Consider the following 14,363-nt stretch of genomic DNA (forward strand, 5'->3'; position numbering starts at 1 on the left):
CCTTCATCTGGTACATAGCCCTCTGCCTTTTCATCTTGTCTATCTTTCTGTAACTGTGGTTTTTGGTCCACAGGCTGCAGGATTGTAGTGTTTCTTGCTTCTGCTCTCTAAGGGAATTTTTGAAAGCACTTGTGCCTGGATCCTACTCCAGAGCAATTAAATCAGTGTCTGGCGGGGTGGGGGGTGGGGGGAGGGTGGGGGGGGGTGGTGGGGGTGGGGTGGGGCAGGCCCCCTACATTGCAATTAAGGAAAAGTAAATTTCAGTGTTCCTTCAGCATTAGGAAGCCCTAAATTATAGCCTAAAATATGACATCCTAGAGACAGCCAGCTATAGAAAACTTTAAAGTTTATTTTTAATTTTCTAAATTATGAAAAAATTATAATAAAAATTTATTATAATAAATCCAAGAAATAAAATAGCATCTAAAATAAAGATGAACTTACCCAATTCTACTTCCCAGAGGTATCCACTATTAAATGCTTGATCTGTTTTGCCAGCCTGCAGGAAGCAGGAATCAATGAGAGGCAAATGATACGTGTCATTTATCTTTTAAAGAAGTTGCCAGACTTCACATTTAATGGACCAGAATTTTGCCATGTCACCACGTCAAGGAAATATTATGTGTATTCAAGGCTTCACTGTGCATCAGTGAAATCAGAGGCTAAAATATAAGGGAAGAAGGTGAGAGGAGACTTGAGGGGACAGAACCATCTCTACCGCAATAATTCTCCACTCCTGACGTTCCATGCGATGGCAGTGGCACTGGAGAACACTCCTGGCCATTCTCCTTCCCCTCATTTACTCGCCTCAGGGAGCAAGGATGACTTATCCAGCTAGTGAGTTTAAAAGAAGGAACGGGACATGAGCAGTTCCTTGTTTTTGCCTCTCTTTGGGGAGGCAGCCTGACATTCCCAGCTCTTCTACGGGGTAAGTTTTATAGGTGCAAGTTTCCACCAGGGACCCCTCCTGTCTTCCAGCTCTGCCTGAGACAGGGAAGGTAACTGATTCTATACCACTCTGTAAACCTACTGTTGCCAGAGAACCCCCAATATCCTTAGAACAGCCTTAGGAGGATAAAAATAATTTGTGCTTCCCTCCCTTGTCTACCTCGCAATTAATTTCATTCACAAGATAAATCTTTCAAAACACCAGCAATATAAATACAGTTTCCCTTTAAAAGTTACAGGGCTATCAGTGAAGAAAATGGCATAAACTCTTCCTGATTTCCACGTCCAGGCAAGTCCTGTAGCCTTATCTCAAACATGTGCCATGAACATGTTGTAAACAGACATACACAAAGCCCTATAGAATGGGGAGAGATATACAAACACAGAAAACAGAGAGAAAAACAGAAATGGCCTAACTAGTAGAAAAAATGATAGCAAAGCCACGTAAGGGGATAAAATAGACACTTAGCATTGCCAGGAATAATCCTCGTTGCTGACTCTCACCCCATCCACCAGATCCCGGAATGAAATATTCCCACATCCTGAGCCACGTCATCTGTTCCACGTCATCTGATGGGCCAGCAGGCAGACAGGACACATCCAGGCAAGAGTTGTGTCAACTGTCCTTTTGTCTGTATTTCCACTTCCCTACTCAGGGTAGTGCTATGATTGTCTTTGCACAACTGATACTCCATTTTGAACCAGCAATTATATTTCTTCAAAGCAGGAAAATCTATCAAACAATGAATAGACTTTTACCAAAAAATCTAAATACATATTTTAATAAGGAAATTGAACTCAGATGTGAGTGGTGACTATAAAAGGTATCAATCGTATCAGTGGATGAATGGATAAATAAATAAAGTAACCCTCTATGTTACCCATGACATAAACATTTTAAATGTTTTTGTTGTTGTTTTTGTAACATTGTAATTTAGTTTCTCCTTTGTAGTTAGAAGACCTCTGTGAAATTAATACGGTGTATTGAAGTACTGTAGACTCTATAAGCATGTGCTTAAAAATGAGTTAGAAGATTAGAAAAGTTTTAAACTGGGTTTTAATTTTTTATTGGTTAAAATTCTGGTGTTATGAAAGATGTTGCATTAAAATGTTTTAAATCACTGCTAAATTCTTGGTCTGGTGGAAGGAAATTGGAATAAAGAATGGAAGCCTGGGAATTCTCTGGCGGTCCAGTGGTTAGGACTCGGTGCTTTCACCGTGGCGGCACGGGTTCAATCCCTGGTTGGGGAACTAAATCCAGCAAGCCTCTCGGCGCAGCAAAAAAAAAAGAATGGACATCCATTTTTACTTCTGGTTCTACTACTAATTCCTGCTATAACTTTGGACACATGACCAGGGCCTCTCTCAATTTCTTCGTTTATATATTAGAATGTAGAGCAGATACACCTCAATGCCCTTCTAACTCTAAAGCCCTTTGATTCTATTCATTAAAAGTTATAGATTAGTACCAATATATTCCTGACTGAAAAAAAATGAGCAGAGCGTACTAAAGAAATCCACGAGCTGGTGCTGCCCCCTATAGTAGACTGACAAGGTGTAGGGCGTGCTGTAAAACTAGACAAATATTTTGTCATTCTAATTGTGTCTCTCTGGCACCCTCTATGTGCCTAGTGCTGCAAAATCAAGAGTTTTTAAAACTGTCTAATTGCTAACTGTTTTTATGTGTTATAATGAGAGAAATTAAAACTTAAATAAATTATATTTAATGACCCATTAGCTAAGACAATTTGAGCAAACATGTTTTTTTAAAACTGTTCAAGGAAAAGAATGTTCCTGTAATGTCGCCAAATAAATTTATGAGTCTGATTTACAGAAGAGCTGGCACCATTTTATTTATTTTTCTTTTCAAGTATAATATTTTTATTATACCTAGTTAAAAATGTTTTTTCATTGAAATATAGTTTGTTTACAATGTGTTAGTTTCAGGTATACAGTAAAGTGATTCCGTTACATATATTTATATAAATGTGTGTGTGTGTTTTAGATTTTTTTCCATTAGAGCTGGCACCATTTTATTTTATTTATTTTTTTATTTTTTTTAAAGAAATTCACGTTCTTATTTATTGATTGATTGATTGATTGCTGTGTTGGGTCTTCGTTTCTGTGCGAGGGCTTTCTCTAGTTGCGGCAAGCGGGGACCACTCTTCATCGCGGTGCGCGGGCCTCTCACTATCGCGGCCTCTCTTGTTGTGGAGCACAGGCTCCAGACGCGAAGGCTCAGCAATTGCGGCTCATGGGCCCAGTTGCTCCATGGCATGTGGGATCTTCCCAGACCAGGGCTCGAACCCGTGTCCCCTGCATTGGCAGGCAGATTCTCAACCACTGCGCCACCAGGGAAGCCCCTGGCACCATTTTAAATGAATCACTTTTTACTTAACAACAGCATTAGAAACATTAAACATGTTTAGTGCTGCTGGAGGGGCAGGGTGGCAGTTGGGACTCTCTCCAGAGAAAAAGGCAATGGTTGACGTCATTTTTGCACTCTCTCTCTACCCCGACAGCACAGGAGGGCATATGTGGATGGGACACCCTCACACTGCCTTGCTGAGGCTGGCAGGGGTGAAAGGTTGCAGCACCCCCAAGCTCCCCGGCTCGGACCAGTGAGCATGAGTTGTGGCATCATTCTCCCACTCCCTTGCTAAAGCCTGCAGTCATGCGCACAAAGGCACTCTCCTGCTGCATCACTGCAGCTGTCTGGCAGGCAGGGTCAAGGCATTTTCCCACTGCCTCTCTGGCAGTGTGATCTGACTCCAAAAGTAAAGGCAACAGAACAAAAATAAATAAGTGGTACTACATCGAACTAAAAAGCTTCTGCACAGCAAAGGAAACCATCAACAAAATGAAAAGACAACCTACTGCATGAGAGAAAATATTTGCAAATCATATATCCAATAAGGAGTTAATACCCAAAATATACAAAGAACTCATAAAACTCAACAGCAAAAGACCAACAATATAATTTAAAAATGGGAAGAGAATATGAATAGATAATTTTCCAAAGAAGACATGCAGATGGGCAACAGGCACATGAAAACATGTTCAACATCACTAATCACCAGGAAAATGTGAATCAAAACCACAGTGAGATATCACCTCACACTTGTCAGAATGGCCATCATCAAAAAGACAAGAAATAACAAGTGTTGGCAAGGATGCGGAGGAAAGGGATCCTTTGCACACTCTTGGCGGGAATGTAAATTGGTACAGCCACTATGGAAAATGTTATGGAAGTTCCTCAGAAAAGTAAAAATAGAACTGCCATACAATCCAGCAATTCTACTTCTGGGTATTTACCCAATGAAAACAAAAACACTAATTCAAACAGATACATGCACCCTCATGTTCACTACAGCATTATTTACAATAGCCAAGATTTGGAAACAACCTAAGTGTCTACTAAAAGATGAATGGATAAAGAAATTGTGGTATATCTGTATATACATGTATCTATCTCTATCTATCTATCCACACACACACAATGGAATAATACTCAGCCATAAATAGAAAGAAATCTTGCCATTTGTGAAAATATGGATGGACCTTAGGAAGTTATGCTACAGGAAATAGATAAATACTGAATGATTTCCTTTATACGTGGAATCTAAAAAACAAAACAAGAATCATAGGTACAGAGAACAGAATGGTGTATGCCAGAGCGGAAGGGGGCTGAGGAGTGGGTCAAATGGGTGAAAGGGAGTCAAGATGTACACACTTCCACTTACAGAATAAATAAGTCATGGCGATGGAATGTGCAGCATCGTGACTATAGTCAGTAACATTGCAGAGCATACTTGAAAGGTGCCAAAAAGTTAATTTTGTATGGTGACAGATGGGAGCTAGAGGCATACCTCATTTTATTTCACTTCACTTTATTGTGCTTGCAGGTACTATGTTTTTTACAAATTGAAGTTTTATGGCAACCTTGTGTAGAGCAAGTCTATCAGTGCCATTTTTTCCAAAAGCATTTGCTCGCTTCATGCCTCTGTGTCACATTTTGGTGATTCTTGCAATATTTCACACTTTTTCAACATTATTATATTTTCTATGGTGATCTGTGATCAGTGAACTTTGATGTTACTACAACTTGCTAAAGGCTCAAATGACAGCATTTTTTAGCAGTAAACTATTTTTAAATTAAGGTCTGTACTGGTTTTTTTTTAGACATAATGCTATTTTACACTTAACGGACTACAGTATATTATTCACATAACTTTTACATGCACTGGGAAACAGAAAAAAAATTGTGTGAATCACTTTATCGCAATATTTGCTTTACTGTGGTGGTCTGGAACTGAGCCCGCAATATCCCAAGGTATGCCTGCAGATTTATTGTGGTGATCATCTCACAGTATACAATTATCAAATTATTGTGTTGTACACCTGAAACCAATATAACGTTGTATGCCAATTTTACATCAATAAACTTTTTAAAGATAACAAATGTTCATTGAGCATCTTAAATGTACAACTGTCTCGACCTCTATGTTTACTGTAATAAACCATCAATCCCTGCTTTGTTTGATGAAAATTTACTAAATTGACCATTTCAGTTACATTCACCATGTATTCAGTTTGCCAACACGCTGTAAAATGCATCCTACTGATCTCCAGCAGTGCCAGGAAGTTTACCTGAGCTTATGACACAACCAGGCAGCCTGACTGTCTGATTAAATGGGACAGAAATATATCACCCAACACTTCAGATTGTGCTAGTGACATGGTCTCTATTGAATATGCCAACATCCCATTGAACACATGTCCACCCTGGTCCTCAAAGATGTGTATTTTGTTTAAAAATCTGTCTCATCCACTAGCCTGTGAGCCCCTGAGAGTAGTAATTATGTCCTTTTCACATTTGTGCTTCCCTCTGCTTCAGAAATAGCTCAGTGTCTGAATTTAGAAGATGCTCAATAAAGTAATGATTGATAGAGTGAAATAGTAGAGAGGATGTTAAAACTTTTTACAGGCTACTATAACAAATATTGCAAAAATATATTCACTGACTTTATTGTTATTCATTAGGCAGAGGTGAATGTCTACTGAGTGAATGCCTACCGTGCGCTATTACTAACCATGCTATGTATAATCATGTAGCATACTATGCTGCCTCACTCTGACTACACTTGGAATGTATCATTCTGTTTTTCTCTTTTCTGGGTTTTACAATTTAGGAAGCTAGAGGCAAATGGGAAATGCATTCTGCAATGGTCGACCAAGTTATGGGAATAGATCCATTTTAAATATTAGCTATCACCAGCCAAAAAGCTGAGTTTGGTATTCATTGATTAAATCCAGACCTATGGGTTTCCCAAGCTTGCATCTTTCAGTATAAATTACATTAAACCTTGACTATTGGGGGGAAAAAGGACTGAGAAGTAGCCAGCAGTCCCATCAGGGGCAGGATGACATTCCCCAGAATCACTGCTTATTCTAGACTTGAGCTTAATTTAACATCTAGTTGTTTGGAAAATTCAGCTAGTAAATTAGTCTAGTAACCAGATTTTTATAAAATTTCTGGGAAATCTGTCATTAAGAAAAAAAATGTTTGAAATGTACCCTTCACCAACAATTACAAATTCTAGCAGCTTTTCTGCATGATATACTGGCATTGAAATCATACTTAAAATTTAAATTTGTCTTAAATAACTGAATTACAAATAAGCACTTATAAATAACTTGGTTATATCAGAAAGCTAGTTACTCCTACAAAGTCCGAAGTCTTATTTAAATATTGTCCAAGTCAGCTATGGGTGAGACGCAAGGTGTGATTTATCCTGAGGCAAATTGTTCTCCAGCTGTGAACCTGTGAAACCAAACAAGTTGTGTGCTTCCAAAATACAATGGTGGGGCAGGCATAGGATAGACATCTCCATTCCAAAAGGGTAAAACAGGAAAGAATAAAGGAGGACAGTTCCCAGGTATGTCCAAGACTGAACAGGACAAACAATGTTAAACCTTAAGGCTCAAGAATAATCTTCTTTGATTCAATGATCTGCCTTCTAGACCCACTGGGATGGCAATATCACCCCAGGGCTCAGCAGGAAGGCCTGCAGCAACTCTCTGCCTGGGCTCCATGGCTCTCTGGGTCTAGGGTCCTTGGCCCATGAGTGTCCCAGGTGGCCCCATCCCCTGCAATTTAGGTAAAGGCAGCCATGTCTCGCCAGAGCTGTGCCAATGGAGACAGGGTTATATGGTCATCACCAAAGTTTGCTGCCTGTGCCCTTTGGAAGGGCAACCGCTGAGGCCCATGCTACACTGGGGGTCTACCAGAACTTCATCTGGGGTGTTGGAGGAGTGTGGCACAGACTACAGAGATCAGAGCCCTACATGTGAGATGGCACCATACAGCTGGCACAAAGGTCCCACAGGTGCTGGTGGTCCCTTCTTTGAACCACTCTGCTCCCCAGGCCCTTGCACTCAGGGCCTGTGATGGGAGTGGCAGCTCTGTTGATCTCTGAATCCCCTTTGGGGGTCGTTCTTCATTGTCTTGGAGAATAGTGCCTGGCTTCTGATCAGATGGCTGATCCATACTAATCTCCTTATCAGTCACTTGACCATGCCCTTAGTGTTCTCATTTTTTGCAATACGGATAGGCTGAGAATTTTCCTAATCTTAAGTTCTTCTTCCCAGTCTTGAGGGAAAAAAACGGAGCTGGAGGAATCAGACTCCCTGGCTTCAGACTATACTACAAAGCTACAGTAATCAAGACAATATGGTACTGGCACAAAAACAGAAATATAGATCAATGGAACAGGATAGAAAGCCCAGAGATAAACCCACACACCTATGGTCAACTAATCTATGACAAAGGAGGCAAGGATACACAATGGAGAAAAGACAGCCTCTTCAATAAGTGGTGCTGGGAAAACTGGACAGCTACATGAAATTAGTCCAGAATGAAATTAGAACACTCCCTAACACCATACACAAAAATAAACTCAAGGGCTTCCCTGGTGGCGCAGTGGTTGAGAGTCTGCCTGCTAATGCAGGAGACACGGGTTCGAGCCCTGGTCTGGGAAGATCCCACATGCCGCGGAGCGGCTGGGCCCGTGAGCCACAGCTGCTGAGCCTGCGCGTCTGGAGCCTGTGCCCCGCAACGGGAGGGGCCGCGATAGTGAAAGGCCCACGCACCGCGATGAAGAGCGGTCCCCGCACCGCGATGAAGAGTGGCCCCCACTTGCCGCAACTAGAGAAAGCCCTCGCACGAACCGAAGACCCAGCACAGCCAAAAATAAATAAATAAATAAATAAATAAATAAAATTAAAAAAAAAAAAAACAAAAAAAAAAACAAACAAACAAAAAAAAATAAACTCAAAATGGATTAGAGACCTAAATGTAAGACCGGACACTATAAAACTCTTAGAGGAAAACATAGGAAGAACACTCTTTGACATAAATCACAGCAAGATCTTTTTTTGATCCACCTCCTAGAGTAATGGAAATAAAAACAAAAATAAACAAATGGGACCTAATGAAACTTAAAACGTTTTGCAAAGCAAAGGAGAAACTACAAACAAGATGAAAAGACAACCCTCAGAATGGGAGAAAATATTTGCCAACAAATCAACGGACAAAGGATTAATCTCCAAAATATATAAACAGCTCATTCAGCTCAATATTAAAGAAACAAACAACCCAATCAAAAAATAGGCAGAAGACCTAAATAGACATTTCTCCAAAGAAGACATACAGGTGGCCAAGAAGCACATGAAAGGCTGCTCGACATCACTAATTATTAGAGAAATGCAAATCAAAACTACAATGAGGTATCACCTCACACCAGTTAGAATGGGCATCATCAGAAAATCTACAAACAACAAATGCTGGAGAGGGTGTGGAGAAAAGGGAACCCTCTTGCACTGTTGGTGGGAATGTAAATTGATACAGCCACTATGGAGAACAGTATTGAGGTTCCTTAAAAAACTAAAAATAGAATTACCATATGATCCAGCAATCACACTACTGGGCATATACCTGGAGAAAACCATAATTCAAAAAGACACATGCACCCCAATGTTCACTGCAGCACTATTTACAATAGCCAGGTCATGGAAGCAACCTAAATGCCCATTGACAGACGAATGGATAAAGAAGATGTGGTACATATATACAATAGAATATTACTCAACTATAAAAAGGAACAAAACTGGGTCATTTGTAGAGACGTGTCTGGATCTAGAGACTGTGATACAGAGTGAAATAAGTCAGAAAGAGGAAAACAAAAATCGTGTATTAATGCATATATGTGGAACCTAGAAAAATGATACAGATGAACTGGTTTGCAGGGAAGAAATACAGACACAGATGTAGAGAACAAACGTATGGACACCAAGGGGGGAAAGTGGTGGGGTGGGGGGGTGTGATGAATTGGGCGACTGGGATTGACATGTATACACTGATGTGTATAAAATGGATGACTAATAAGAACCTGCTGTATAAAAAAATAAATAAAATAAAATTCTAAATAAATAAATAAATTCTGCTTCCTTGTGGCTTAACAATCCCATCTTTACGTCCATTCTCTCAGGTTGAATTTTACTGTAAGCAGTCAGGAGGAGCCAAGCTGCACTTCAACACTTTGCTTAGAAATTGTTTCAGCTAGGTATCCCATTTCACCACTTGCAATTTCTACCTTCCACAAAACACTAGAACATGGACACAGTTCTGCCAGAGTTCTTGGCCACTTTATGATAAGGATCACTTCTTCTACAGTTTTCAATAACATGTTCCTCATTTCCATCCTGGTCTTTATTGCCCATATTTCTACCAACATCCTGTTCATGTTTAATTAGGTATTCTCTAAGAAGATTGAGGTTTTCTCTACAGTTTGCCTCTTTTCTTCCTAAGCTCTCATCAGAATTATCTTTAAAATTCTGTTCATGGCAATCTAGGCTTTTACCAGTATGCACCTTAAAACTTCCAGCCTCTATTCCTCACCCAGTGCCAAAGCCAGTGCCACGTTTTTACATATTTGTTATGCAGCATCCCCATTTCTCAGTACCAATTTCTGTCAGTCTGTTTGGGCTGCTATAACAAAAATACTACAGACTGAGTGGCTTAAACAACAAACATTTAACTCTGGAGGGTGGGAATTCCAAGATCAAGGCTGGCAGATTATAAGGGCACTAATCCCATTCATGAGGGCTCCACCTACATGACCTATCACATCCCAAAGGCTCCACTCCAAATACCGTCACACGGGTAATTCATAAATTTGGGGGGGTGGGCGGATGGGAATACAAACATCCAGTCTATTGCAAAGCCTCAATCACAAGCCAAAAATAAAACAGTATTTTACCATAAACTATATTATATTTATTTAGAAGCCAAAAACAATACGATGAAACATGAAAACACACACATTTCAGAGAATGTCTTGTTTTGTTAATCAATCTGATCAGTTTTACACAATGAAATATCGTTAAGAAACATAAAAATTATAATATAAACTGTAGTATAAAAATATAAAAAACATAGTATTATTTTTAAAGAAAGAAATTGTAAGAGACATGTTAATACCACAAAAACTTTAAACAGAAATTTAAAATGTCATGCTAGAAATAATTTTTTCTTAGTATTATGCATCAGGTCTTAGAATGTAGGGATGTAGACAAGTAAAAATGAAAAGTTGATATAGTAAAGTTTCTGAATACTATTGTCTGATCTGCTATATCAAATGTCAGACATCATTATAAGAAATAATATATCTGTCCGTTTAAGACTACAATTGCCTTAAATATAAGGTAATTATTATTTTAGAAACAAGCAGTTTTTACATTTCTTTAGAAAGCTAGTAGTAGCATATAAAAATGAACATTACAAGAAACTGGGTGAAAAAACATTTACCAGGAAAAGATGAATTTAATTTTAAAATGAGGCACCTTTCTTTCACTTCAACAGGAACTGTGGGTGAAGGCCTTCATCTCATACCAAAGAACACTCAGTCTTGCTTCTTTTAACAAAGAGCAGTGGAAGAATACATTCCATTCTATGTACTGGCTGTGCTGAAAGAACACAGTTCATGTCTAGATAGGAAGCTAAAGTGCAGTAGAGGCAAGTTGATTTATCAGAGTGTATTCACTAATACACTGTGATTTTAACTAGTTAATACAAATAAGTGTAATTTATACTTTTACTATGTTGATCCAAATAATCTTTACTGATAAGCTATAGATCCCAGAGAAGCAGCATGTTTGCTGTGTTTTATCATTTTCTTTGCATAGATACAGATTTATCTACCATTTAAATAAAAAACAGCAAAACAATATTAAGCAGTGTCTGCATTTGTAATTTTTGCTTTTACCAAGTGCTACGCAGAATGTCACATTTCAAAATTTAAAAACAAAACTCCAACTCTTGCAATTTGAACAGCACAGTTCAAATCAGGGATCTTCTTGTAAGAAAAAAAAAAAAAATCATCTCCTCTGTGTCATATCAAATGAGACACAGGTTCAATAGGCAATCCTAGAGATTCGACCAAACCTATTTTACATGTAAGACATCTATAACCAAGAGAGATTAAATGTATTAAATACAAGCTTCTCATAAGGGCACTGATGTCTCTAAATTGCTCAGAGATCTAGATTGGTTAATGGTCCTGGTAGTCTGACCCCATCTTCATACAGAGGCAGCTCCTGATTGTGTATGCTAGTAAATGAGGCATGGAAAATATAACCTTATGATATGAAAAACATGTTTTATTTTGTAATAAAATTAAAATTTCCATTGAAACTTTTATGAAGTTTGCAAAATGAGGTTCTGATACATTTGCACAGGTAAAATTTTCCTTGTGCAATAAAACATATTTCTGTCTGCCTTCCTTTTTGTTTTTAACAATGAAGAGTATCATTCTTTTCACCTGGAATCAAATTTGTCTTCAGTAACTGGACATATTGATGGAGAGGAGAGGGTCAGAGAGAGAAGCTATATTACTCTATCTCAACAAAGATTGCTCTAAAAAGCCCATCATTTTACTATCAATTAATGTGAAAGCTTTGGGATTCATTTTCCCTCATTTCATGTTTAAAGTGTTTTCAAGTTTACTTGGTTAATGGGTCATAACTTTTTCAGGTAAACTCCTAGTCTACCAAGTAGACAGGGAGACAGATACTCAATAGAAACACATGTTTAGATGTGTTCTTGCACTTACACTCTCAGCCTACCTGTCAAAGCTAATACCCAATAACAATAATCTGCAAGAGCAGATACATATATTTGTGAATAATTGAGGGCTGACTGTAAGCCCAACCAACTTTTCTAAATTTTTTTCATTAATCAGAATTGCCGATTTGCAGTATCCTTCAATTATGAGTGGACGAACGTTGTGGTGGAGAGCTTTCAAAATACATGAAGTCCTGAAATTGGAAAAAAATTATATGTATAGATAAATATCAAATTAGATAGATAAATAATTATATAAATAAAGAATGTAAATAGATAATTAGGTACAATGCACAAAATGTTATTCTTCATAATTTATCAGGTGATCTCATTCCAGTTAAGAATAAATCAAGCTAAGGAAATCTTCATGAAGAGAACCTAATATGAAGAACAGCAATTGCAAATTTGAAACTGTGGGTAGTCAATAAGTTTTCCATTTGGGGTACCAATTAACTAAATTTTCATTGTTGAAAGGAGGAAAAACTTGATAATCAATATTAAAAATGTTAAATATACCAATTGCAATATGTTAATTAGGTTTTTAAGGTAAATGCTATCAACTTTATTTCTATGCTTTACTTATGAATATTAGCCACTAATCAGACAGGAATACAGCAAGGAAATTGTACCTAATAAATCTAGGATGGTACAACACCAAGGAGTATATTGACAAAGAGGTAATAGATGAAGGAAAAGAACATCAGCTTTAGAGTTATTTTATTTCACTAAGAAATCAAAGAATAGGCATCTTTACGTAGTGAGAACGATAAGTAACATGAAATGATGACAATTACACCCACTGGATGCCTAGTATCTTTCAAGCACTTTCCTGGCCCCTTTACTCATATGATAGCTAATACTCATAACCCTGAAATATATATATATAAATAAGTATTTTCATTTCCATTTTACAAATTAGGAAACTGAGGCTTGCAAGTGTTAAACACTTTGCAAGACATATAACTAGTAAGTGGCAGAGACAGCTTCAAACCTTATTGCCTTTCTACTGCACTACATTGCTTCTCATCAGAAAGAATAATTCTCTCAGGATAACTCAGAAGCAAAAGGCTTACAATGAGGAAGCAAGCTCCAAAAATCATGGCTTTCATTGTCACATCCAGGTCTAATGGGAAGTGAATTTCAAAGTGGTCAGCATCACTCATTGCTGATAACACACCATTCCACTTCCGAGTAATACTGCCGATACTGGATACACCATCAAGGGATATGACCTAGAAAGACAAGAATGTGACTTTATGATTGAAATGTGTTCAACTACATGCTTTATTCTCCTGTTTATAAGCAGTTTACACTGAGGTAGTATAAATATGGTGCAGGAAATGAATCTAGTAATAATATAATTTCAAATAGGGAATTATTGCCAAGAAGGGTTAAGTGCCTTGCAATTGGTTGACAGCCAAGCTGGGGAGTATCTTACAATTCTCAGGCCAGTGTTCTTTCTTCACCCTCAAATGAGTTATTAGGGAAGCCTGTCAGAGGAGGTATGATTTAAACTGATTTTGAAATTCTTTTTCATATAGCAAAGGGTGGGAATTGGAGATTGGGAGGGAGTCTTTCCCAGTCGAGGGAAACACGTTAGCAAAAGCAAGGTGGTATGGTTCTTTTCACTTCACAAAATCCATTATGATCACTCAGGCTTTTGTGGGCCCTGTCTTCTTAAAGTACGTCAGAATCCCAAAGGGCTTCAGCTTCTAGAAGGCACTTGCCCCAAGGATAATACCCAAACACTACATTATGGTGATTAAAATGATCCACACCCCCTGCCCTCAAAATCTGGCTTATCCACATTTTCTTTTTTTTTTTTTTAATTTTATTTATTTTATTTTTTGCTGTGTTGGGTCTTTGTTGCTGCACGCGGGCTTTCTCTAGTTGCGGCGAGCCGGGGTTACTCTTCGTTGCGGTGCGCGGGCTTCTCATTGCGGTGGCTTCTCTTGTTGCAGAGCACAGGCTATAGGCGCACAGGCTTCAGTAGTTGTGGCTCACAGGCTGTAGAGCGCAGGCTCAGTAGTTGTGGCACACGGGCTTAGTTGCTCCGCGGCATGTGGGATCTTCCCAGACCAGGGCTCGAAGCCCTGTCCCCAGCATTGGCAGGCGGATTCTTAACCACTGTGCCACCAAGGAAGCCTACACTTTCTATCTAGCCATAACGGCCTTTTAATAACTAAGTAATGGTTGATGAGATGGTTATGTAAAATGAGAACTAAGGAAAGTT

At 38.6% G+C, this 14,363-nt stretch overlaps 1 protein-coding gene across 4 annotated transcripts in view; it reads right to left on the reverse strand.

Annotated features, from left to right (window-relative positions):
* Positions 1 to 10,326: 10,326 nt before the first annotated feature.
* The window catches only part of PLSCR4 (phospholipid scramblase 4), a 37,955-nt gene continuing 33,918 nt past the window's right edge, over positions 10,327 to 14,363 (reverse strand). For 3 of the 4 annotated variants that reach the window (XM_057546034.1, XM_007188097.2, XM_057546033.1), the window contains exons 8-9: positions 13,204 to 13,362; positions 10,328 to 12,324 (exon numbers count right to left, since the gene is read on the reverse strand). In XM_057546034.1, the coding sequence (XP_057402017.1) occupies positions 12,271 to 12,324; positions 13,204 to 13,362 (213 nt within the window). In that variant the 3' untranslated portion in view covers positions 10,328 to 12,270. Of the gene's footprint in view, positions 12,325 to 13,203; positions 13,363 to 14,363 lie in introns of all 4 variants that reach the window. The other variant, XM_007188098.2, reaches the window with a different exon arrangement.

This window comes from Balaenoptera acutorostrata, chromosome 4 (assembly GCF_949987535.1).
Source record: "Balaenoptera acutorostrata chromosome 4, mBalAcu1.1, whole genome shotgun sequence".
In the NCBI taxonomy this organism is placed as follows: Eukaryota; Metazoa; Chordata; class Mammalia; order Artiodactyla; family Balaenopteridae; genus Balaenoptera; species Balaenoptera acutorostrata.